The following is a 23,616-nucleotide window of genomic DNA, read 5'->3' as shown; positions in this document are numbered from 1 at the left end:
ATTACTGACTGAATCAGATTAGCAGGATGCTACAGGTGGGATTTGAAGTAAGCCATGTGCTGATAATATTCGGTCATGTCAATTTTAAAACAAATATAAATAATTGTTTTTTGTCGCAATCTACCAAATTTCCCCAATATTATTCTTTTATCTCAAACAGACTTCCTCTTAGACCCGTTCCAACTTGACATAGCCCATTATGGGAGGTACAACAGTTACTGGTTTCACGGGTGTCGCTCGCCCCCTGTTGGTGAGGACTCCGTACACGGAGCAGGCAGAGTCAGACTGGGCGGCGGGGGGCACTAATGGAAGCGGGCTGGATTAATGGAAACACTGTAGACACACTGTTTATGCAGAAGAGTGGTTCCCAGTACTGTGTGGGCTACATGCCAGTATAGTTTTTAAGGGTCATCAGTAAACAGAGAAGAAAATGGAACAGTTTGGAAATATTTTACACTTATTTTGGCTGCCAGTAAAGCTGATATAGTGCTTATTTCAGCTTATTATTATAGCAAGATCAGTGCTTACTATGTAAGACATGCTGACTTTTAACAGGTTATTTATTTTGTGGCTCTTTTTGAGTTTGACTGACACATACAGTTCCCTTTGTCTAAAACAGATATTGTGAAATGAACAAATGTGATAATTATGGCTTAATCATTTTTAATGCAAAAATGAGTCAGCATTGAGTCTGTATCAGGTGAGCTATTTCCATTATTTAAATAAAGCATTTTTCAGTTTAACTTGTGATTTCCTGCCTCTTTGGAGCTAAAACAGGCCACCTAAGCTCACTATTGAGCATCAATATCAGGACCTGGTACGGTAGCTCAAATAAGTCAAAAAAATATAGACCCAAAAGCAAATGTCCATTACAGAGGACATAAATGAATAGGCTGGGTCTCGGGAGGACATACCACTTCATGGTGGGACATAAATCTAACAATTGACCCCGTTTTAAGATGACGGGCGCTCACGTGCTTTCGGTCACATCAGGTGGCCTTCAGAAGAGATGCAGTTGGCATAATGTCGAAAATTGGAAGTCTGTTTGGATGGAAAACCGGAGAAAATGTGTGTGTGTCTGTGTTTTTATTGCTTGCACACTAGAAACCAGTAACTGTGTCATGGCAGCAATGGCCCATTAATATATGATGACCTCACACTCTTTCATATGGAAGTATGGCAGGACTTGCAGGCTGTCGCATGATCTCAGCTCTGTGGGTGATGAGAGCAGGTTAAACGCTTCGCTGGCGTTGTCCTCCTCCTGTGCCAGCAGTGAGAAAGTTAGGGTTAGGCTTATACCGTCTCCGTTATGGACGGCTGCCCGGCTCCACTCGTCGTCATCGCGTTTTCTCCAGCGTCCTCCTGCGTATGCATGCATGCGACCGAAGGGCTGATTTCATAACGTGAGGAGGAAGAGAGGAATGGGGTTCTGAGCACGGATGAGCGCCAGACCCCGCTAGGCTGTGTGCGCCAACAGCGTTATCTTTATTCCCGGGCCATGCAGAAGGCGCACTGAGGGAGATGCGGTATAGTGGAGGCTGCTGATGCTGCGGGCAAATCAGCTGTTAGGCCTATTTTGCGTCTTGAGCATCATCGCCGCGACGGCCAAAGAGACAGAGACACCAGGGACACCGCAGAGCGGATAACAGAGGATGGAGTTCAAGCATCTGGTGGAGGCGGCGGAGAAGTGGTGCTCCGGTAACCCCTTCGACCTCATCTTCGCCGAGGAGGACGACGAGAGGCGGCTGGACTTTTACGCAGAGCCCGGCGTCTCTTTCTACGTGCTGTGTCCCGGCGGCACCGACAGCTTTGTAAGTGCTCGATCTCCTGCAAGGCCTCGTCTCTGCGCGCTCTCTCCTAGGTGTGTCGAGGTTCGGCTGGAGGTGCGTTCGGCCCGGGTTTTCTAGCTGATGGATGTGGGAGAGGAGAGGAGGGGATGATGTCATTTCAGTTTGGGTGCACCTCACCCACCCCTCCTCCAACCGCCCTTCTTTCCCCTCAAAGTGTATATGTTGCTTATTTATCCAACATATAATCAACTCTGCTATGGGCACAAAACAGGAAAGCCTTATGACTTTCATAATAAAAGCCGTCGCCATCATGTGGATTTTGCGACACTAAACAGTTCATTTTTATTTCTAAATTGAAATTGATTTAGAAATAAAAATAAAAGCTTCCTATTTCGAGCGTTTATGTTTTCCCCTTATTTGAAGGCAATTTTATTACTTGAAAAACTTTAAAGGCCAGTGCTTGTTGTCACAAATGCAAAAAATATTTTACATTTTTGCCATCATGCCTTTATTTTGAAAGAGTTATTGCTGCTGGGTTTCAGGTTAAGCCTACTCTTATTAGAAATGTTTGTCTAGAGACGGCAAAGTTTACCAGTTGATGTTTTATTTCTAACACTTGATTTACTTTGACTAAATGTGCCTCCTTAGAAGATAATCCAAACAGCTGTGACTGCTATGAAACACTGATTCCTGGTGTTTTCTCTGAAAAGGTCCTAAATAAAAGGGGCGTGGTTGAAGAACCACCCATCCTTCCTTCTCTTCATTACTTTTCAAAAGTGAACTTAAAAATAAGACAAGAGTGAGAAATTTTTAGCTCAGTTTCTTTGCAGTTGAATGTTGTGCTTCGAAGCAACTGCCATTTTTTGATGGGGCCGCCGTGACTCGTTTGGCCCCCGTGCCACCACATTTTTAAAAATCCTGGATACGCCCCTGCTAAACAAGAGACTCTGCTTTAAAAACAGCGTGCACTAACCACTCTAAAGAAACTAGATGGGCTCATTAAAAGCCCCAAACCTCCAACCACACTGCAGCTATGCTGTGAGCTCAGTGTCTTTGTAGCTCCAGCGCTGCTGTGATCAGCCACATGCTGTCTTGAAGCATAGCTGTATCATATATCAGTGTGCTGCAGTGGTGGCGTTATGACTCCTAAAGCCCCAGAGGCCAGGCCCGCCCTCCTCGCTCCTCCTGCTCAGTGACAGGGGCCAACAGGGCGGGGAGCAGATGGTGATGACCCAGGAGCCAGGGCGTCTGCTCGGTCAATATCACATTATGTCCCTGTCTGCGTTGTGTGTGTTTGCAAGCATCGTCTGGACTATCCTGCAGACAGGAGAGCAGCATTAGAGCCGGGGTTTTCCATAGCTGTGCGTGAAGAAACTGTGACGTTTATAGCTGCTGCACAATTAATTACCCAGTCTCTCTGACACACACAGACACACATAAAGCGCAGGTGCTTAAATGCATCATGTGACTCGATGTCTTTTAGCACCAACTTCCTTTTTTCTCTCTGTTTCTCTCTCAGCTCACAGTTTTCTACAGCTTTTTAATCTGGTGCTCGCCAACTGCTGCAGGCCTGCCACTCTCTCTCTCTGTTTTTAACACACACACACACACACACACACACACACACACACTAACAGTTCAGCGTCTGCTATGCACATTTAAATAAGCTTGAATAACTCTCTGTCTCTCTGCAGGACTCTTGAGATCTAGTTACTCTCCCCGCGATCAATACTGCTATGAGCAGGACGTCTCACATGCTGTTTTTCTCTGATTCTCTCTCTCTCCCACGCACACACACACACACACACACACACACACACACACACACACACACACACACACACACACACACACACACACACACATGCAGGGCATCATCTTGTCACCTAGCTGCACCATAACAATAACCATAAGGATAATTTGTTTCCTTCCCTGTAATTTCCCTCTGGATATGATACAGTAGTGTTTGTTTTTAGCAATCCACATCACCCGTTGTGGCGTTCAGCTGCTGAAAAACAAGAAGAATTGAACGTTCCACGTGACTCCACAGACGCCCCTCTGCTTATCAGAGCTGTAGCTGCCGTACAATCAATTACAGAGTCACGCACACAGCTGTGCTTGGTGGGTGGGGTCAGCTGTTTCAGTGGAGACGCTGGCTGATGTGAGAGTCCGTCCCATTCCCCCCTCCTGGGCTGTTTCGCACCATTTCACATGAATCGCTCTCTCTCTTGACTCTTGCAGTTCTTATCTTGAATTTTCACTGAATCATCAGCAGTGATGACATTAAGATAGTTTTTGATGAGATTTTAAGGGACTAATCAACAGATGACGCAGTATAATGAAGTACTCAAGGGATTTCAGTTTTCAACTGAGATTAAATTTCATTGTCTTTTTCCCCAGGATGTTAGGATAACGATGATCACTGTACCACAAATGCTGCAATAACCAACCAACCAACAAAGCCTCACGGCTGCATGTAAAACAACTTTTTGTGTTTGTTTTGCATCTGCTCCTTTTTTGCCATGTCATTCTGCACATTTGATTTGGTTTAGCGGACGACATTGCCTAATACATAACTTAACACAGTGGCCTTTAGACTCTAATTAAACTATAACTATAAACATGAGCCAAATAGAGCAGCTCCAATGGGCTTTGTCATCAGTATTTATCTAACAATTCCTGTAAAGGCTTTGAGGTGGCCGACAGTATGTGCTCATGAGGAAGCTGATTTTAATCAGCGTGGAACTCGTACATCTGATGTATCAGATTTACATGGTGATAATTCACCGTGCTTTTGTGCTGACCATAAACACACTCGCTTCCATTTCCATTGAGGTGTGCCTAAACTGTCAGCCCACGCTGTAAACTGATCCCGACTCGAAACTGCACCTGTGGTTTGTGCGTTTTGACCTAAAATACAGACAATGTAAGGCAGTTATTGTCTTTATTGTAGCTTGCCATCGCCAGTGTATGAATGTGTGTGTGAATGTGTGAATGACTGAATGTAGTGTGAAGCGCTTTGGGGTCCTTAGGGACTAGAAAAGCGCTATACAAATGCAGGCCATTTACCATTTTATTGTCTAAGAAGATTGTATCTAATTCACAGAGATGGGAATTGTGTAGTAGTCTGATCTCAAGAAGTCTGTACAAAAGCCTCAAGCCACCCTCATCTGATTACATTTTGCTTTTTAGGAGCCAAAAATGTTTTAATGTGATCTTGAGTAGCAGTTCTCCAGGATTTCTTTGGACCTCAGCTGCTTTTTTACTCACTTTCAGTCCAGTCCGTGTTTCATTTTCAGAGGTATGTTTTTAACACTGAGCATCAAAAACAGAACCTAACTCAAAGGACAAACCAGTGTCACCCCTACATGTGACAGGACACTTAGCAAAGAACCAATTTTAAATGGCATCTTTAGGCAGTTTGTTGCTAGCAGCCTGGAGGAAGTCATGAGAGCGGCACAACAGTGAGCATCTGCGGCCATCTGTGAAACACGGTGGAGGCTCCGTCATGATGTGGTGCATCATTTCAGCCAGTGGTGTTTGGGATCTTGTCAAAACTGATGGAATTGTGAAAACAAAAAAGCACAGTGAGATTTTTATTTAACATAAAATACCAAATAAACTGTATGTAAAACATATCTGAAGCTTGGCACTGATCCCAAACACACTGACCATGCGGTAAAACACAAAATCGGTCATGATGTAAAGTCTGAACCTCAACATTACTGAAGCAGTGTGAGGAAGTAAAAATCCCCCCAAAAAGCAAAAGAAACACTGAGGATTAAAACAACAGACCGTGTATCAACACAAAGATCATGACAACATGTCTTTCTCAGATTTAGTTGCATTGCTCTGTTTTTTTTTCCTGTGCTGAATCTCCTGTGACTCAGTTTTGCTCACTTATCCATTAATTAAGTTGTGTACAGCCCACATGAGGCTACACCAGTGGAGGAAGTGTGACACTGTTACATCATGTGCTCTATTGTGTTTAAAGTGCATGGACAGAAATTGAAAGATTTTCATGATCTGTGTGTGCAGCATGTGTGGAGTGAGAGCGAGGACTGCCTTCCCTTCCTCCAGCTGGCCCAGGACTACATCTCATCCTGCGGGAAGAAGACTCTGCTGGAGGTGCTGGAGAAAGTCTTCACATCCTTCAGGCCTGTAAGGAACAGAAGCGGGGATGTTCCCGGGGTCGCGTTTCACTTTTGGTTTTTGTACCCAACACACTGCATCAGCCACGGCTCTGTTTGCTGCGTCTTTTGCAGTCCTGAAAAATTCTGTTCTCTCTCAAAATCATCACAACACATACTCTTAGAAATCAGACATTTCACTGTTGGCTTGTTTATCACTCGAGGATTTTGTGCATTTGTGCAATTTTCTTGTCTCTCAGGAATAAGAGAAATGATCTTTATTTCCCCAAATGTAAATCTGAAGCAGTTTTTTGGTAAATAACATATTTAAAAGGTGTAACAAGCAGTAATCAGTTTTTAAAAATCATTCAGTAAAAGGACTAGATGTTGTAGTTCCTAATACTGCTTTGCTTTAAATGGTGAGAATCTTGAGGGATGGCTGTTATGAGGAAAGGCAGCCCAGAAACTTTACCAGCAGCACACATCGTTGTGTGCCTCAACTTTCGGTCTTTTACCCAAGCTAACCTGCCATTTTTTGGGGGGGATTAGAGATCTGATCTAGGTTATCGTATTAAGATTTGGGACACATCGTCAGTAGTGGACCTTGGATTCATCGGGTGTTTCGGCCATTATCACTAGACACCCTCATCCAAGGAGGCCCTGCCAGGGTTGATCAGGAGTGTGTCACTGGTTTATGTGAAATTGTTATTTGTCTTATTCCTTCTTCTTTTTAGTTTCCTACAGTTTATTTTATCCTATCTATTCACTGCAACTGAGAAATAATACTTAACTCTTTAGCATTTATAGAGCCTAACTTCTTTAAAGGGATAGAAAAGGTGATGGAGAGAAGTAAGACAAGAGGGACAAGATAGGAGAGCTGGAAGGGGGGCGCCCGATCTGGCTTCCCACACCTCCCCGCCGGATCGGGCTGTTACTGCTTGGAGGTTATCATCACAAAAACAAAAATCCATTTATCTATTTACTTAAGTATTGCAAGTTTCACTACTCTTAGCGACAGCGCTTCTTTGCCGTCACAAATGTGAAGCAATAATTTTGTGTAAAATGCATCTGAAATATATCAAATCAAAGATTTATTCAAATAATTAATCATGAAAGAAAATAAATTTGGATTAAACTGAGTGTATATCAATCAGGTGAATTTCATTTGAACAGCTGTCGCTAAATTTAACGCTTTACACCGTACTTACACAGTAAGAATATCTGTAAAGGTACAGTACAATGTACCGTTTTAATTTTTTACGGATATTTTCACGTATTCTATTCCACACATTGAATTTAACATTTACCATTTATGGAAGCCTGCGTAAAAAAATGGATAATGTACTAGCAGAATATTACCAGGACATTTTTTGCCTTTTTTAAAAAAGTGTATGTAAAAAAAACTGCATGAAAATGTTTAATTTTATAATATTTTAATCAATGTTAATAAATAACTCTACAAACCTGAAACTGGTGAGGCTTGGAGACACATTTAGATGATAGTAAGTTACACAAGAGAAAAAGGCGTTTTGTATCAAGTCACAACTGGAGAAAAAGTCAAAGAAATGAAAAATGTTTAGTTTCCAAAAAAAGCTTTACATAATGTGTTACTTGTTTCGAGGTAGAGTTGGGCTGTTCCTGCTGTTTCCAGTCTTTATGCTAAACTGAGCTCACTGCCTTCTGGCTGTAACTGCACAGACGTGATAAGGGTATCATATTATATAACGCTCCCACTGCAAGGTGTGTTTTTCAGCAGTGAATCAAGGAATAACTGAGCAGAATTGGAAGGATTGTTTATTTAGTGGAAGAGAGAGAAACTAGACCGCTGACATAAAGGCTTCTTCTGAAAGACACTGAGTTTGTTTGCTTTGTGATGTTAGTTAGCAAAAAAGAGAGAGAGACAACGTAAACACACTTCATGGTCTAACACTGCATTCTCTTCCTCCCTGTCTCTGTTAGCTGCTGGGTCTCCCAGACTTAGAGGACGACAGTTTTGAGCATTACCACGCTGACATGGAGGGGGAACCCGGGCCCGACCACCAGCAGATGGGGGTCAGCCAGCAGTGATAATGCCCAAGGAGAAGCCCGGGCCTCAACACATTAAGCCCAATCACCTAATGACACACATTCGTACATATTTAAAGTGAACTTGCTTTAAAAAAAACAAAAAAACAAAACAAAACAAAAAAATTGCACCGCCATGTTCTTGAATGTCTCAGTGGCTTTGCTTCCCAAAGAGTGCACGCTGCGGCACTTTTTTTCAGCCCCCTCCCCTTCGCCTCTCAAAATAAAATGAACACACTTACACAAAAATTTGGAGGCTACGTGAGCAGTAGCCATGTACAATGCAAGTATCTCAATCATTCACCATCTGGTTAGTTAAAGTTCCACAGCACAGCAGTATTACATCAGCCTCAGCTGTTTCTTACGCAGGAATACAGTCAGATGTTACCGCAATACCCACTCCCCCCCACCACCAACCCCCTCTCAAACGGGGAGATGAATGTTGCAGATAGCCTGCTTTCTTTACCTGACATACGCAGGGGTGAAAACTAACGGTTTGTGGCAACATGAGGCAATCGGCGCTCTAGCAAAGTTCATTTTCCACCTCATGGAGGGAAAGAGGGAGGGAACTGAAAAACGGCTCTCAGACCCTTCCCTGTTTTAAACACACGCTTAGAGAAGTCATATAGGAAACCGTTTTAAAGACGTTTTACAGTCGCTCCTCGCGTGGAAATCAAAGTGCGCAGCTTTACAGTAGCATGGAACCTTTCCCCCCCCCACCCACCCCCATCCCCAAGGTGTGTTTGTGTTAATGTTTCCAAATGCAGCACACCTCAAAAGACTTTCAAGTCACTTTATGAGGATGTTTTAATCATGTAATTATGGTATGACCGTCACAGCTATGACCCATGCTGCAGCTTGATAAGCCCTTACCCAGACTGGGTGTCCCAGACTGCCCCCTTCCAAGTTCTTGTATCCAGTAGTCTTCCTGGTTGTTGGTGGTTCACACTTTGCCCTCTTTTCTTGGCAGCATCTGAGGAGATACCTTCTTTAAAGCTTGTACATCATCATAAATGTAATAAGGGCACACACCCAGACCCCTGAGTGGTATCACAGGGAAGGGGGAACATATTTGTTGTTAGCCACCCTCAGCTTAGCCTTGTTACTTTCTAACCTCAGTATTGTAGTGTCACACCTGATGCACTGCAACGCATCAGGCCACCCACGCCCACCCACAGCTGCCTTCAACCACTAGATCTACATGCAAGACTCTTTCAGACCTTTTACCCATTTACTTTTTTTTGCTTGTACAGTTTTGTCTTCTTTGTTGCCTGGGCGTTCCTCATTCAGTGTATCTTTTGTTTGTCCTCATGTGTGTGAAACTGGTCAATAAACAGTGTGAACAGAGTGTCCCGACAGCTGTTTTTTTCTTTAATCTCAAACAAATATGGAGGGCATTTCATATCAGAGTGGACTGGTGACCTGCTGCTGTGCCAAAGGCCTGCTGGTGTTACTGGGGTTGACGTCACGCAGCCACTCAGGGCCGAGTTAAGCTTCGGACTGAAAAAGGAATCGCTGACAGGAAGTAGTGGTTTAGTATTCAAATTAAAAGCACAGAAGTCATTGCAAAGGTGCCTTTTTCTGTCTTGTCACCACGTGCACATTTATAGGATACATTTGAGTATTTGTAACAGTTATAGAGGCAGGGTTGTGTATTTTTCTGGTTAAGATTTCACATAGGAGGAAAATATGAGCTTACCCACAAAAACTGCTCAACAGTGAATGAAATTGTTTAAAATCTAACATCAGCTGGACAAACTATGACAGTAAAATGCTACTTTTCAAAATAATACCCCTAGAAGTGAAATTTCCAGCAAAAATACACGCAGCAATAAAATTCAGTAGTTACAATCCTGGTAATTCCCCCTTTGACGGCAGGTACTGTACTTCTTATTGGGTCAGTTGTGTGTCACTCAACTTCATGTAATAAATTAAGCTGCTGCAAAGCGTGGCACACAACTTGTGTACAACCTTCATAGAGTAAATAAAAGGAATCACTATCTGTCAAATTGAACAATTGGATGCTTTTACTTTGAAAGAAAACGTACTGTGTTCGGTGGAGTTGATTACGGCTGACAGCGTTGGCTTACCGGAAGAGGAGGGAAATCCCTGCTTATATTTTTCTTTCCAGACACCACAGTTGAACACAAAAACAAACTTGAAACCAGACGAGCTTTGGGGTCAACGCTTGTGCGTGTGTTCTCGGCTAAAGCGAAGAAACACAAACCTTGTTACTTAAGAGATTTTCTCTCTCTCTTTTTTTTTTAATACATCTGTTGTTGGAACAAAGGGGGAGGACTTTGAAACGAAGAGGAAAAAGAAAAAAAGAACCTTTGGAAAGGAAGTTTTGCGTCAGTGAGTGCGCACTTTACGCACAGTGCGCACTGTGAAACTTTGACATGTTGAATAACCTCGGCTGTATCGCTGCATACTTGTTTGGCTGCATTTCCTTTGTTGTTTTCGACTCTCCGGGGCTCGCTGTGATCATGTGTCGTGGCTAAAAAAAACTTCTTTAAGAAAGAAAAACGCACTGACAAACAAAACCCCTAAAACTTGCGGCAGTATGGGGGCCAAGCAGAGCAGCCCTGTGTTTGACAGCAGAACTCGAGCTTATTCCAGCTCCGATCTTCCATCTGGAAATTCCAGCAGAGGAGAAAGGTTTGCGGGGTTCAGGTACACAAATGGACCCGATGGCCCAAGAATCCGGTTCACGAGTGGAGGGCCAACAAATTCTGGGCTCAACATACCGGCCGGCGGCAACCAGAGCCTCGACGGCACAGATGGTGACGATGAGGGCCAGCTGCCCCCAGAGGGACACCGGCTGCTTATAGGGTCCCTGCCGGCCGAACTGTCCTCACGCCTGCTCGGGGGTAAGGCGCAAATTTATAAAAGTACACCTGGAGAGCCCAGGCCCATTATTGCTCAGTGCACACTTGGATTTTTAATGCACTGATTTCCTCTTTGTACTCGAGGTGCACTTCCGCAGTGTCAGTATAGCTTTAATATCGTTTTATGCAGTGCATTTCGCCTTCTCTGATATTACCACTCATTATTCTAACGATTCTAATCAACATTTAAAATCCTGCAGCACACAACTGCCCACACTGCATATCCGAGCTACGTTATTATGACTTAAATTTCTATTTAATGTAAGGTACCCTATCATTATTTCTCAGTTTCATCTCCAAAGTTGTATGTGTAATTTTGGTGTCAGAGTTACTTATTATTTTTCCATTTGACATGCGATACCTGGCATATGGTTAAGGCCGTCTGATGACTGAGCCCTTTGTTTTGCACTTCTGCACTTTTATTCCAGCCACAGGTGGCTCTGCTGCACCACGCTGTCTTTTTTTTCCTTTTTTTTTTTGTTGGGGGGGCTCTTTCTTCTTCTACTGCTTCTTTGTTTTGCAACACCAGCCTGTTTTGTCACTCTGGCTATGAGAGGGAAGAGTAGTGCACTATGTAGGTCAGCAGATAAGAGCTTCCTGCTGGTTACATATTGCTTGACAGAAACACACACTTGCACACACACACACAACAAACTTCCTGAATCCGCAGGTCTTGCTGTTTCTCAACTGAAGGGGTGTCTCACTGGGCCCAACCTGCAACAAAAGCGGGAGTCAAACTAACATAACGTAACATTCAGAGAGCCTTTAAACACCAGTGTTGCTGACAGCTCAAAAGCTGTTTAAGCACAGGTTGAATTGAGTTTTCTAGGTTTTTTGTTAGAGGCCTAAAAAGTTGTGACATGATCTCCATATCCAGCTGTGTTCCTGCCCTCTTCTCTTCCTTTTTCCTTACCGGCATATAATTCCCCCGATGAGGAAATGTAATCATTAATCGCACCATCAATAATCTTCACTCACGAGAACCACATGACTGGAACTCTGCAGGTCTGAGACTTTATCTCAGGCCTGGAGGTAAGCTTATCTAACGTCGAGCGGTTCTTGGCCTATTAATCTTTGTGCAGCTGTGCAGATACAGGGGGTCAGAAGGAAGCAAGCGATCGGCCAATCGCATGTTTTATAGATGCTTTTGCAGTAAAGATCACATCTGTGTTTAAGTGTGCGCTTGCAGTAAGTTTGCAGCGCTGCAGTGACATCTGCAAACTGTGTGAGGTAAGCAGATTGTTAGTTTATGGGAGATTTGAGTTCGTGCAGTCAAAAGGTCCCGTAGGTCACAAGATTAAGCACAAGCCAACAGTCCCACGTCCTGCCATGTGTACATATCAATATGAGGTTATGAGCGGTGCACTGCCACATCAGGGTCCCTTAATGTTTTCTCTTTGCGTTTTTTCCCCTCCAGGCTTCCACTGTCCCGTTTGCTCCAAGTTCATGGCGTCGGATGAAATCGAGAAGCACCTGCTCATGTGTTTCAGCAAGACGCGCCTCACCTACAACAGTAAGACTGAGGGGGAGATTCTGAACGTCTTCAAGACTGTTATTTTGTTGCCCACTGCTAATTATTAAATGAAACTGCACGTGACAAAGCAAGATCATTAAAATTGTGTCCTTAAGTAATGTAGCAATTCTACATTGTAATAAAATGCTGTAGTCGTTTAAGGTCTCAACCTGCTGCACTGATGTACAGCTGTTCTAAAGGTTACTGTAACGGCCCTGGCTTCTGTGGTTACAGCTAACTGATATTTACGGTGGAAACCATGCGTATGGTTGCCTAAAAGCCCACTGAGCTAAACCAGTGCCCCTGTTTTTACCTTTTTAAAATAAATCTTTTTGTACTATAAATATAAGCGCTAGAGCCTGACTGATAAGACTGTCAGACCAATGCCGATATTTGGTGATTTAAAATCCCGATAAATAGGCACACAAAAAGATTTCCATAATATTTGTTGTTTCTTTTGTTTTAAGTTCTTACAAAGACAAAATGACAATGCGATTTAAAAATAATCTTGCTTTATTTTTACAAGTCGCCAATTACTTGTTTTCCCTTGCCCAACGCCTCTCGGATAATTGTCCCGTTTCAAGTATTAGAGTGCCCCCTGGTGGACAACCTATGCCACGCCAACATTCGTAACATGGTTGAAGGGTGTTTCTCCCACGTTGTCTTCAGTTTTTTTTTTCAGTTTCATTTTGCGACAATTATAAATGCTGAGATAATCCTAATGATAGATCGACAAATAGCTAGAATCAAAATATCAATTTTCCTCGAATAAATGTCAAAATATTTTTCAATTTTAGAAATTTAATCATCATGTGATGTCTAAGCTTTATCTTGTTTGTCGTTATTTTTCCTCATTTTTAATTCTGACATTAGAAACCACTGAAATATAATTATTGTAATGGTCATTACTGTGTAAGTAGCAATTTATTGGTGCAAAAAGCTGTAATGTACTGGTGTTTAGTTTTCACCTCCATTATTAAACTACACCTTCACATTTTCATACAGAGGAACTGGAGAATAAAAAGTGAAATTACATTCAGCCCAAAAAGCAGCACATTTCCGCACAGATGATAGCAGGTATTCTGGTATCAAAGGTTAAACAGATGGTTGTGCGGGATTCGGTGAAGTGAAGATTCGATTTGGTGTGCGAGGCAGCTTTTTGCTCATTTGGTCTGTGTTTGTATTGTCTTTCTCAGAGGACATCCTGTCCAGAGACTCTGGGGAATGTGCCATCTGTTTAGACGAGCTGGAGCAAGGAGACACCATTGCCAGACTGCCTTGCCTCTGCATCTACCATAAAGGGTAGCTAATGTGCACAAACACACACAGATAAACAGAATCAGCTGGAAATACTTTGACTAATGCATACCTCTAATTTTAAACCTGTAGTACGTATATGCACAATATAAATAAACATACCAATTAATGCTCAAAAGGCCATTTGTTGTTGTTGTTGTTGTTGTTAGATGGGAAGATAATAAAGCACTCATGTTTAAACCTATAGACTACATTAATGTAAAGCCAGCTTAGAAAAAAAATACAGAAAGCAGTTTAAAAACAGGCTGTGAAACTTTAATGCATCCTGTAAAATACTGCACCTCTTATTGTCTATGCATTTTCAAAAAACTAAGACATAAGTAGTTACGTAATAGTGGCTAGCAGCCAGTCTAGCAATTTCACCCTGCTTCTAATCTTTAAGATAAGATAGTGTAATCTTAATTTTTCTTTCTTTCTAGCTTTTACCATTACCTGGTCTATTTGATTATATAGCACCGACAAGTTTGAACCTGTCAGATTAAAAGAAAAAGATCCTGTAAATGGAAAGCATTCTTAGTTTTCTCGCAGAAATCATAAAATTATGAAACTATTACTTGCAGCTAGTCTGGTGATATGTAAGGTGCGTTCCTGCACCTATAGTTCGTTCGATCTGATCCAAATCAGTTGATAAGTTTGGAAACTTGTAGCTTTTTCCTGTGGTTTGGTTTGTTTTCACAAAGAAAAACTCAAAGCAAACTCTGAACTAAAATACATCACAACAAAAAGGTCTGGAGCAAGAATAGTAAATACTGGAAGAAGGTGCTGTGTTGTGGTCTTGTGGATAACATGAAGAATTTACATTAATTTCACAGCTAGTTGCTAACCCAAACCCTGCGTTTGTGTACTTTGGACATTTATGGTACCTTGCAGCATCCCAGAATGCAAAACCTACCTGGCTACAAGAAAGCATTTAACTCAAACCTGCAGCATACACCTTGTAGTTTGCTGGGATCACACCATAAACTAACCGCTGTGGAGTTTGTTTGGAGGTGGACCTCCACGGGTCTCAGTGCGATTGTTTTGGTGTGCGTTGTGTGTGTTCTTTTGTTAGGTTGGACTAAAACCAGGCTAGCTGTTTTTCACTTTTCGAACAAAATGATGCTAACTTGTCACCAACCTTAGCAGAATATCCCTCACTGATCAGTCCGCTTTGGTGGTTTTATAAGCATTTAATGCATTAAAGCATTCAAAAAGCAGATGTTACAAGGAAACACTATACAAATGTTTTCACTATTTCATATTGACATTTCCTAACAACAGGCTCTTTTCTTTTTAATCTGCATGTTAGCACTTTTCTTAGATGGACACCTATCATCAGCTGTAGAGCTATGTATGTCCCACAGTTAGCATGTAAAGGCTGTAATATGTACAGAGAGATCCTGCTGTTCCCTTTGTTGGTGCAGGTGCTCAGATCAGATCTGGGCTCAAACGTGTACAGAAGGTCGTGAGAAAGCCCCATTCCCAATCAGGAATGGGAATTTAGTTAGTAGTGCTACAGTTTTGTTTAGGAACCTTTAAGCCAGCGAGAGGAATAAACAGTGCCAACAGCGACTGGGTGCTGTCCCCTCTGCAGGCTTTCAGAAGGTGACCAATCGGGAAAACTTTCAGTGAAGTGGGGCCTGAAGGAAGCCTGGGGATAGCATGAGCTGTTCCATGCAGAGGCTGGACTAGGGGGCCGCATAACAATCTGAGATAAGGCCAAGTGTTTTGACTGGGAGCAATGCCAAGATACACTAGAGGAGTCCCAGAATAAAAATGTGGAGTTGAAACAAGCATAATATTTACATTAACCTCATTGGTTCTAAGAACAAGAATTACAGCTTTTCCATATAGATCCTAAAAAATAATAATCAGTGAGAGGAACAAAACGATACACAAGCACATTGGCATAAGTGAATAAGTTCTTCATAATTGTTGTGATAATATTTTATTTTCCATTTTTAACTTAAAAAATATACAAATTAAAATATACATAAAAATATTTTGTTTTTGTTTTTTTACTTCGAGCTGGTTCCATTTGTTGTGTTCACAAACACTAAATATGTTTCCAGCTCCGTTTGAATCAAGCCTCCTTGTTACTGTTGCAGGTGTATAGACGCGTGGTTTGAGGTGAATCGCTCCTGCCCGGAACATCCCAGCGACTAGGAGCTGCAAATGTCCACTACCACAGTACATCACTGGGATCGACTGTGTGCCCTGACCTCATCCCAACACTGTCTTTTCCAGTCACGCATCAGCGCTCCTCAGGGATTATAAGACATTATTGTGTGCAGAGTTTTCACATTGCCTCATGGACTTTGGATATGCCTCCTTAGGTGAAGTGAAATGTTCAAGGAGCCGCACCGGTGGAGTCATTTCAAAATATGTGACATCCCTCGTGTCACCTACTGGCCTAAAGAAGATTCATGAGCTGGGCTGTGTTTTTGATTTGTTTTTTTTTTTGTTGAGCTGGGCGTGGTTTTTATAGGAGAGGACTTCTAAGACTGACATCTCTTCAGGAGGGACGGAGGCCAACAGACTGTGGAGAGAGACGATGAGAAGGCTGATGTTGTGCAATATGAAAAGCAGCCACAGGGACTGGGGAGGAGAAAAATGTCTTTATCAGCTTTAAGGGATGATTGCAGTGTTGACGTAAGGAAGCAGATTTCAATGTTATTGCAAAATAGGCTGTTGATATTGTTTGGTAAACAATCATGTGTCATAGACCAAGCAGTCTAACGTGAAATAGTTGGACGATTACCACTCGGCCATTTAGAACCACATTACTGTGATTGCGTAGTTTAGTTGTGGGTTTTTTTTGTTTTGTTTTTTAAAGTTGGGTTGTAACATATCTAATGGTGATTCATGCTCGCTCTCTCTCTTTCTCTCTCTCTCTAAAAAGTGCCATAATGTGCTGCTATGTGATAGACTGGAAAGTTTTTCTATAACCTTTGAACCTTTTCAGTCAATGTTCTTTCTGTTTGTACTGTGATGAGTTGCACAACAATAAATGTTTTGTCTTTGTGTCTTTTTCCTGCATGAGAACTGTTAATGTACATTTGTGTCTTTACACTCGTCCTCCAATTAAAAAGTCGTATAAAGTGTGAAGTTTGCATTCTTTCCAACCGACAGCTGTACTTACTTACAATCACGCAAAGGTATTACATAACATCTGCAGTTTATCCCGCAAACATTATTTTGTTGTTTTAATTGTTGAGAAAAATTAAAATCTTAATGGCACCATTACTTTTGACAGTAAGTACTAAAACTAGCAGCTTAAAAAATGCAGGGATGATGTGTGATACCTGTTTAGAAGTCAGTGAGCAGAGGCATGAAGAGCCAGGAGTTATTTGTTTGTCTGAGGACTTGCAATCTTTTCATTGGTTACAGAGTGTTTGGTAATGAAATGTATGCGTGCCAGAGAAGGTATTTTCATATGAGGGCAAAGGACAACAAATTAAAATATGACAATACTTGCTGATGATAGTAGTTTACCTCCACCAAGATTAGACAGCTTTAAAACAAAGTTCTAGGAATCCTGAAAGTCTCCTTACGTGAGTCCAAAAAACGAATCCACATACTACTGTATGCATGTATACCTCTATCTATCGATCTAAGTTCAATCAAACACATTCGGTGAGTTAATGGTTTATACTTGTGTTGCAATCAACTTTTGGATACATTTTCAAGGAGGAGCATTTGATATGATGTAATAAAGTAGATAAAATGCAGCTGTGCCTTAGTCACATTAAACAGTAACCAAATGTAATGTTACTATAATAATAAAAATTAAATCTAATAAAATGTTATCAACTATGAAACATAAACACCTTTTCACAGCCCATGTGTAAAATGAAAGGACCAAAATAGATCCCAAAGGTTGATTCTGTTCATCTGGACGTAGAGTTTTCAGTGGGAGAAACATTTCGTCACTCATCCAAGTGACTTCTTCAGTCTCAGCTCTCTATCAACTCTCTACTCATGGCCATTGATCAGTGGTCTTTGATCAGTAGTTGTTTGCATATTAATGATCAAGGAACTGACCTCCCACCCATTGTCCCTTCAGTGGTGCTAGTTTCAGTTGTTATACAATGAACTGTTTATAAGATTGGGGAATCCTGCAGTCAGCTGAGATTGAAGAAGTTACTTGGATGAGTGATGAAATGTTTCTCCCACTGAAAACGCTACGTCCAGATACACAGAATCAGCCTTTGGGATTTACTTACCCGGATGATTGAGCATGCATCAAGATATCAAGATAAGACCAAAATAGATGGGAACAAGTTTCAGTAATTAGCCCACAGTACTATGTCATTCTCAAACCTTTATAGAAATGTTTCACTGGGTAAATCACCTTAAATGAAGCTCATCTGAACCTTATTTGTCTGAAAGTACTTTTGTGCAGGGACCTGTAACTGTGTAATGTTTTTCACTGCAACCACAGTATAAACCTGTCTTCTACAATCACTGGTAAAGACCAAAAGTTCTTCCAGATGGGGCGGGGCTATAGGAGTGGGGTGGCTCTGACTTATCTGAAATTTGTTTGCTCCTCTTCTTCACACACATTCATTACTTAAGTAGAAATACAGATAGTTGTATTTAAAAATGCTCTAGTAAATATTAACATACTCATTCAATGTCCTTACTCAAAAGTTTAAAAAAAAAGTACAGGCTCTGAAAGGTACTCTAAACAAAAATAAAAAGTAGCTCTCTGTATTTTTGACAACTAATTAAAACTCATGTTATATTATTATTCTTTTTTTTTTTTTTTAAACTTAACAAAGGCAGTAAAAATGTGGCTGTATTTGCTGTTGTCTAAATTGTAGATGGGTGACTTTGGCTACATCGAGGTTTGGCAGGTGTGGAAACCCTAAAATTACCTGAAAAGAAAGACGTAGAAACAAGTGACAAGTTGTCTCGGATTGGATTTTCTGAATTCCTATGACTCCCACACCCCACCAACCCCCTGTGCCACCCCATTAAAAAAAGAATCCCGGAAATGCCCCTGCTTCCAGTTAATATTAAGAAAATTCTTCCATGTTGCAGGTGGAAAGGAAAGATTTCCTGAAATCTGATTTTGGAAGTCTCATAAATGAAAATCAGAGGTTACCTAAAGTATAGGGTCTAAACTATAGGGTCAGGACGTCTTACAGTATAATTCACTAAGGAAAAACTTAAAATCTGGCTGCATCTGACTAAAACGTACACACGGACGTGACGTAAACACGTCTGGCGCTGACTTGATGACGCCACGCGCCTAGAAGCGAACCTTCTGCGACAAAGTACACAGCGGCTGTATTATTCAACAAAGTTTCTCTTTCTTAGAGTTGCGAATTGCGTTTTTACCACATACGTGGCCCAATAACACGGATTTATTTACATTTTTAGGTGAGTGTTTCCGAATTTTGTTCACTTCTTTTCATGCAGGGCTCACTATTTCTCCTTCCAGATTTTTCCTTGCTAACCTCAACCCAGACTGCCCCGTTAGCAGCAGGCTTACTGCCTGTTATGACTAACACGAACAAACGCAGAGGTTTTATTGGATGTAATTTATAATATATTACACATTTGCTACTGTTGTAATGAAACGTATTTATTTGCAGCTTAGGAATCAACAACTTTGGATCAACATGTCGTACATGCTACCACATCTCCACAACGGCTGGCAGGTCGACCAAGCCATCCTGTCTGAGGAGGACCGAGTCCTGGTTATCCGTTTCGGACACGATTGGGACCCGACATGTATGAAGATGGACGAAGTTCTTTACAGCATCGCGGAAAAGGTCTGAGTAGTTTAAAAAGGCCACTGTTTGCTAGCTTATGTTTCTTATCTGAACTCCTGTAGAGGGCGCTATTTGTGGGGGTTTAATGTAATATTACCTGAGTGTTAAGCTGATAAAATTTAATATACTTTAAGGTCAATACGTGGACTATTTTACCATTTATTGTAACATTTAAATAAGACATAAAAACTTACAAATTGAAAATATATGCTCAGCATCTTTGGTGGGGTCTTATTCTGGGATGTAGTGATTTTTCTATCCTGCAAATAATCATTCTAAATGCAAGTCTTTCTCTTACTGTTAATTTCAACTTAAGAGGTGAAATTTTGTAGAGCCTATAATTTATACAAATGTAATGCTGGCACTTCCCCCCCCCCTCCCTCTCCTGAGTCGTCTTTGTTTTGGTAATTTTGTTTGTTTTCATGGTTCAGGTTTTTCCCAAGTCTTTGAGTTTCAGCAAGTTACCTCCAGTAATTTGCTGATATATGTTAGTCAGTGTGGCAACAGTTTTTATTCTTTCACTTGTAAACTCAAAACCCGGAGGGAAAAGTAGCCATAAAAGACAGTGTGACTTTATTAATTACTCAGTTCAGAGAGCCAACTTCACCCATGTTTCTGGGTCACTCCTTGAGAGCAGTGTTATGGATACAACAAGTCAAGAAGAGGGGAAAAAAGTGCACTTAGCTACATTTTCGCTATGATAACTGCAGTGTCAGTGCAGTTTGATTCAATATTACTGAATTCTCCCATAGATTAAATTTAGTTTTGTTTTTTTTGGCCTTTTAGCCTTTAATGGATAGAGACAGATCGCTAGACAGGAAAGTGGACATGCAGCAAAGGGCCACAGGTCAGACTGGAACCCAGGCCTGCTGCTATCTGGCCACAGGCCTGCTTACCAACAGAGCTAAACCAGCGCCCCTGTTTAGTATTTATTTATTTATTTAAACCCACCCAGATTTTTTTTTCTTTGAGACTTTTTAATGCCTCTTAAAGGGGCCCGGAGGCTCCGTACTACATTGACTGGTCATGGAAGATTATTGCTGATTGTACAACCAAGGCTTTTGCTAGAGGATTTGGCTCTGAGGTAGCAATTTGTTGATGATTTTCCAGATGTAACCTTGCTACCCATAAGAGCAACACTTTTCTTCTTTTTTTTTTTGTGTGTGTCTGTATTTACTTTGTTTTTCTGAACTCATGGTTTTTATATCTGTGCCTTGACAGGTTAAGAATTTTGCAGTCATTTACCTGGTGGACATCACGGAAGTACCAGATTTCAACAAGATGTACGAGTTGTACGACCCCTGCACTGTCATGTTCTTCTTCAGGTGAGGCTGTCAGTGCCAGCTCTGCATTCTGTCACTGTTGTTGTTATTTAGTAGACTGGCATTGCTGAAAGGCACTCAGGTTATTCATTATTAAAGCTAATCAGATTAACAAAACTGCAAAATCTTTTTTTCTTGATAAGTGAGTGCAGTCATTATCCTTACATAAATGAAGTGTACAATCCACTTCTTTCAACACTAAAAGTGCTCAGCTGTGCTCTCCTGGACTCTGCTTCACATCAACCTCACAACACATTAAATAAACAGACCAGAAGACTCTACTAGAAAGGTATGAGGGTGCGTGGGGGAAAACACCAGATACTGATATTTTAATAAAGAAGTTAACATACTCTGGGAATACTTCGAACAAGAGGACACATCTCATGCATGACGGTCCCGAGAAAACTTAACCGAAACACTGGACACGCTTATCTTAACGCAGCTGTCCCCGCAGAACAAGCAATCACTTTTTGATTGTAAGGCGACAAGGTACCTGATGGGAGGCAACCTTTATGCAAACAGTTGCTGTTCGACTTGAATGAGCAGTCACACTCTGAGAGATTGCCGTATGTTTGTAAATACGTGCTGTCTAATTTGTAAATGCAGACAGGTTGCCAGCATGTTGCCATCAGTTTGAATGAGTCTTAGGCTACGTCCACACGTACCCGGGTATTTTTGAAGACGCAGATTTTTCTATGCGTTTGCACCTTTCGTCCACACGTAAACGCCGTTTTCGGTCACTGAAATCGGAGATTTTTTAAAATTCCAGCCAGGGTGGATATTTTTGAAAACTCAGTTTTTGCATTTACGTGTGGACGAGAAAAACGGAGAAAACGCAGCGTCAAAGGTGTGCGCCTTTTTTGACGTCACACTGTGCGCCACGTTATTGTTTCGGTGAAATGAATTTCTACAATACTGTTACTGTTAATTCTACTCTCTGCAGTGTTTAAATGCTTACATACACACACAGTTACTGTCCCTCCACACATACGACTCGGTTCTGCTTCTATGCCCCAGCTTTGTTTACTTTTTCCCACCGAGGCTTCTAGACTTCTGATTGGCCAACATTTCTACACGGTCAGGAATATATCGCCACCTGTTGCTTTGGCATGTTCATAGCAGCGTTTTCCTTCATTTCTGCCTTTACGTGTGGACGGGATTATTTTTTAAAATGAAAACGGAAAATCTCCGTTTTCAAAAATACCCGTGTACGTGTGGACGTAGCCTTTGTCAAAAGCTGAAGGCAAGTCGACTCACCTGGCTGCCAGCTGGTTGTATTCCTATAGTTTATGCTCTGATCATCATCAGGAGCATCATCTATCAGCAGTCTTCCTCATGATTGTGATTGGCTGTATCAAACTAGACAGATGGACAGTTATTTGTTTTTGACTGAAGACCATAATTATAAAAATTAAAAGAAGAACACTCGTAATAATTCACATTATGTCACTGAAATTTCAAAAGGAAAAAAAACAACAACTTCAATTTTTAGTTTTAATCTGTTTTCCACATTAGAACACAGATAGAAACCCAGTTTTTAGTATTTAAATGTGATTTAAAGGAACTTGACATCAAACTTCATTTCATCCCATTTTCAGGAACAAACACATCATGATTGATTTGGGCACTGGTAACAACAACAAGATCAACTGGACAATGGAGGACAAGCAGGAGATGATAGACATTATTGAAACTGTGTATCGAGGAGCAAGAAAAGGCCGAGGTCTGGTAGTGTCTCCCAAGGATTACTCTACAAAATACAGATATTGATTCTTCTTTTACTTCTCTTCTCCTTTTTGTTGGAGTTCTCTTTTTTTTCCATCCCTGCTGTTTTGGACAGAGACTACAAATTTCAGAAGTCGAGGATTTTCTTTTCCAGTATTTTCTTTTTGCCAGTGAAAGAGGACGATATTGTTGTTATTGGTTGTGTATTTGTTACTTTGTGCCATTTGGGGTTTTTGTGTGTGGGTATCAGTTTAACTCGGTTCCTTAATGAACTGATTATTGTGCTTTTTTAAAATTTTCTTGTGTGAAATGAACTGAACAGATCACACACAGTGTACACGGCCCATATATTTAAAAGTTGTAATAAACCTGGATTTTTACTGAGATTTTTTTCCTGAGTAAAGTTTCTGTGGCTGGTAAAGTTTATTTATTTTATGCTTTTTTTCCTTCCTGTAAGGAGGACCACAGCCACACAGTGGCTGCAAGATGGGTAGAGACAAATGAGCTTCTAAGTAATGTGTTGATAGCTTGTTGAATGGCTTTGAGTTAGATTTTGTCTAATTAGAGTTTTAGCTCTGATGACCACGCTAGACGGAGAACAGGAATTTAAAAAATGCCTAAGGAGCTTGGAGCTTTTCTTTCCAAGCTCCTTACACTACGATGACCTGGATGACTGAGAACCTTCACAGACAAAAAAACTACGTTTTTCTGTGTCCTCATGTTGAAATCTAATCTCAGTATTTCCCGACCTAGTTGGGTCCACAGGCAATAAACACATAAGTAAATAGTTGAATATCTAACTATTTTAATTCAAACAATTAAAATATAAAGTGCAGATTTTCAATTTTAACACAGTGTTTGACAGATAAGCTGAGCTGAAGATCCAACCTATAGACCTAAAATACAATTCCCTGATGTCTCCACTAGATGGAGCCAGAGCTATTTGGAAGAAGACTGCATCGTTATAACGTTACAGGTTCCAGCCTTACTGCTGAACATTGGTCAAGTGTGCTGTCACAATGACCTAATTCCAATTGTCCCGGCACCCTCCCATTCAGTAACTAGTGTAACTCCGTGTGGATGCCCACTTGGAGCTGCAGTAGTG

At 41.3% G+C, this 23,616-nt stretch overlaps 3 protein-coding genes across 3 annotated transcripts; all 3 read left to right on the top strand.

Annotated features, from left to right (window-relative positions):
• The first annotated feature begins 1,200 nt into the window (after nucleotides 1-1,200).
• On the top strand, nucleotides 1,201-9,332 carry mturn (maturin, neural progenitor differentiation regulator homolog (Xenopus)). The gene is made up of 3 exons (XM_085447010.1): nucleotides 1,201-1,811; nucleotides 5,829-5,951; nucleotides 7,880-9,332. The coding sequence occupies exons 1-3, from the start codon at nucleotides 1,653-1,655 to the stop codon at nucleotides 7,985-7,987; spliced, it is 390 nt and encodes a 129-aa protein (XP_085303136.1). The 5' UTR covers nucleotides 1,201-1,652; the 3' UTR covers nucleotides 7,988-9,332.
• A 69-nt stretch (nucleotides 9,333-9,401) lies between these two features.
• Nucleotides 9,402-16,785, top strand: LOC146683438 (E3 ubiquitin-protein ligase znrf2-like). The gene is made up of 4 exons (XM_085447009.1): nucleotides 9,402-10,854; nucleotides 12,290-12,385; nucleotides 13,582-13,687; nucleotides 15,790-16,785. Exons 1-4 carry the CDS (start codon nucleotides 10,548-10,550, stop codon nucleotides 15,845-15,847), a joined length of 567 nt encoding a protein of 188 aa, XP_085303135.1. The 5' UTR covers nucleotides 9,402-10,547; the 3' UTR covers nucleotides 15,848-16,785.
• Nucleotides 16,786-18,901: 2,116 nt separating this feature from the next.
• On the top strand, nucleotides 18,902-22,897 carry txnl4a (thioredoxin-like 4A). Its single transcript, XM_085446519.1, has 4 exons — nucleotides 18,902-19,069; nucleotides 19,285-19,464; nucleotides 20,686-20,789; nucleotides 22,385-22,897. The coding sequence occupies exons 2-4, from the start codon at nucleotides 19,312-19,314 to the stop codon at nucleotides 22,554-22,556; spliced, it is 429 nt and encodes a 142-aa protein (XP_085302645.1). The 5' UTR covers nucleotides 18,902-19,069; nucleotides 19,285-19,311; the 3' UTR covers nucleotides 22,557-22,897.
• The last annotated feature ends 719 nt before the right edge of the window (nucleotides 22,898-23,616 follow it).

The sequence above is a fragment of the Copadichromis virginalis genome, linkage group LG22 (assembly GCF_057382275.1).
Source record: "Copadichromis virginalis isolate Kocher_CV1m ecotype Utaka linkage group LG22, C_Virginalis_male_GT1.1, whole genome shotgun sequence".
NCBI lineage: Eukaryota > Metazoa > Chordata > Actinopteri > Cichliformes > Cichlidae > Copadichromis > Copadichromis virginalis.
The sequence above is the reverse complement of the archived record's forward strand: the minus strand, read 5'-3'. Positions and strand labels throughout refer to the sequence as shown.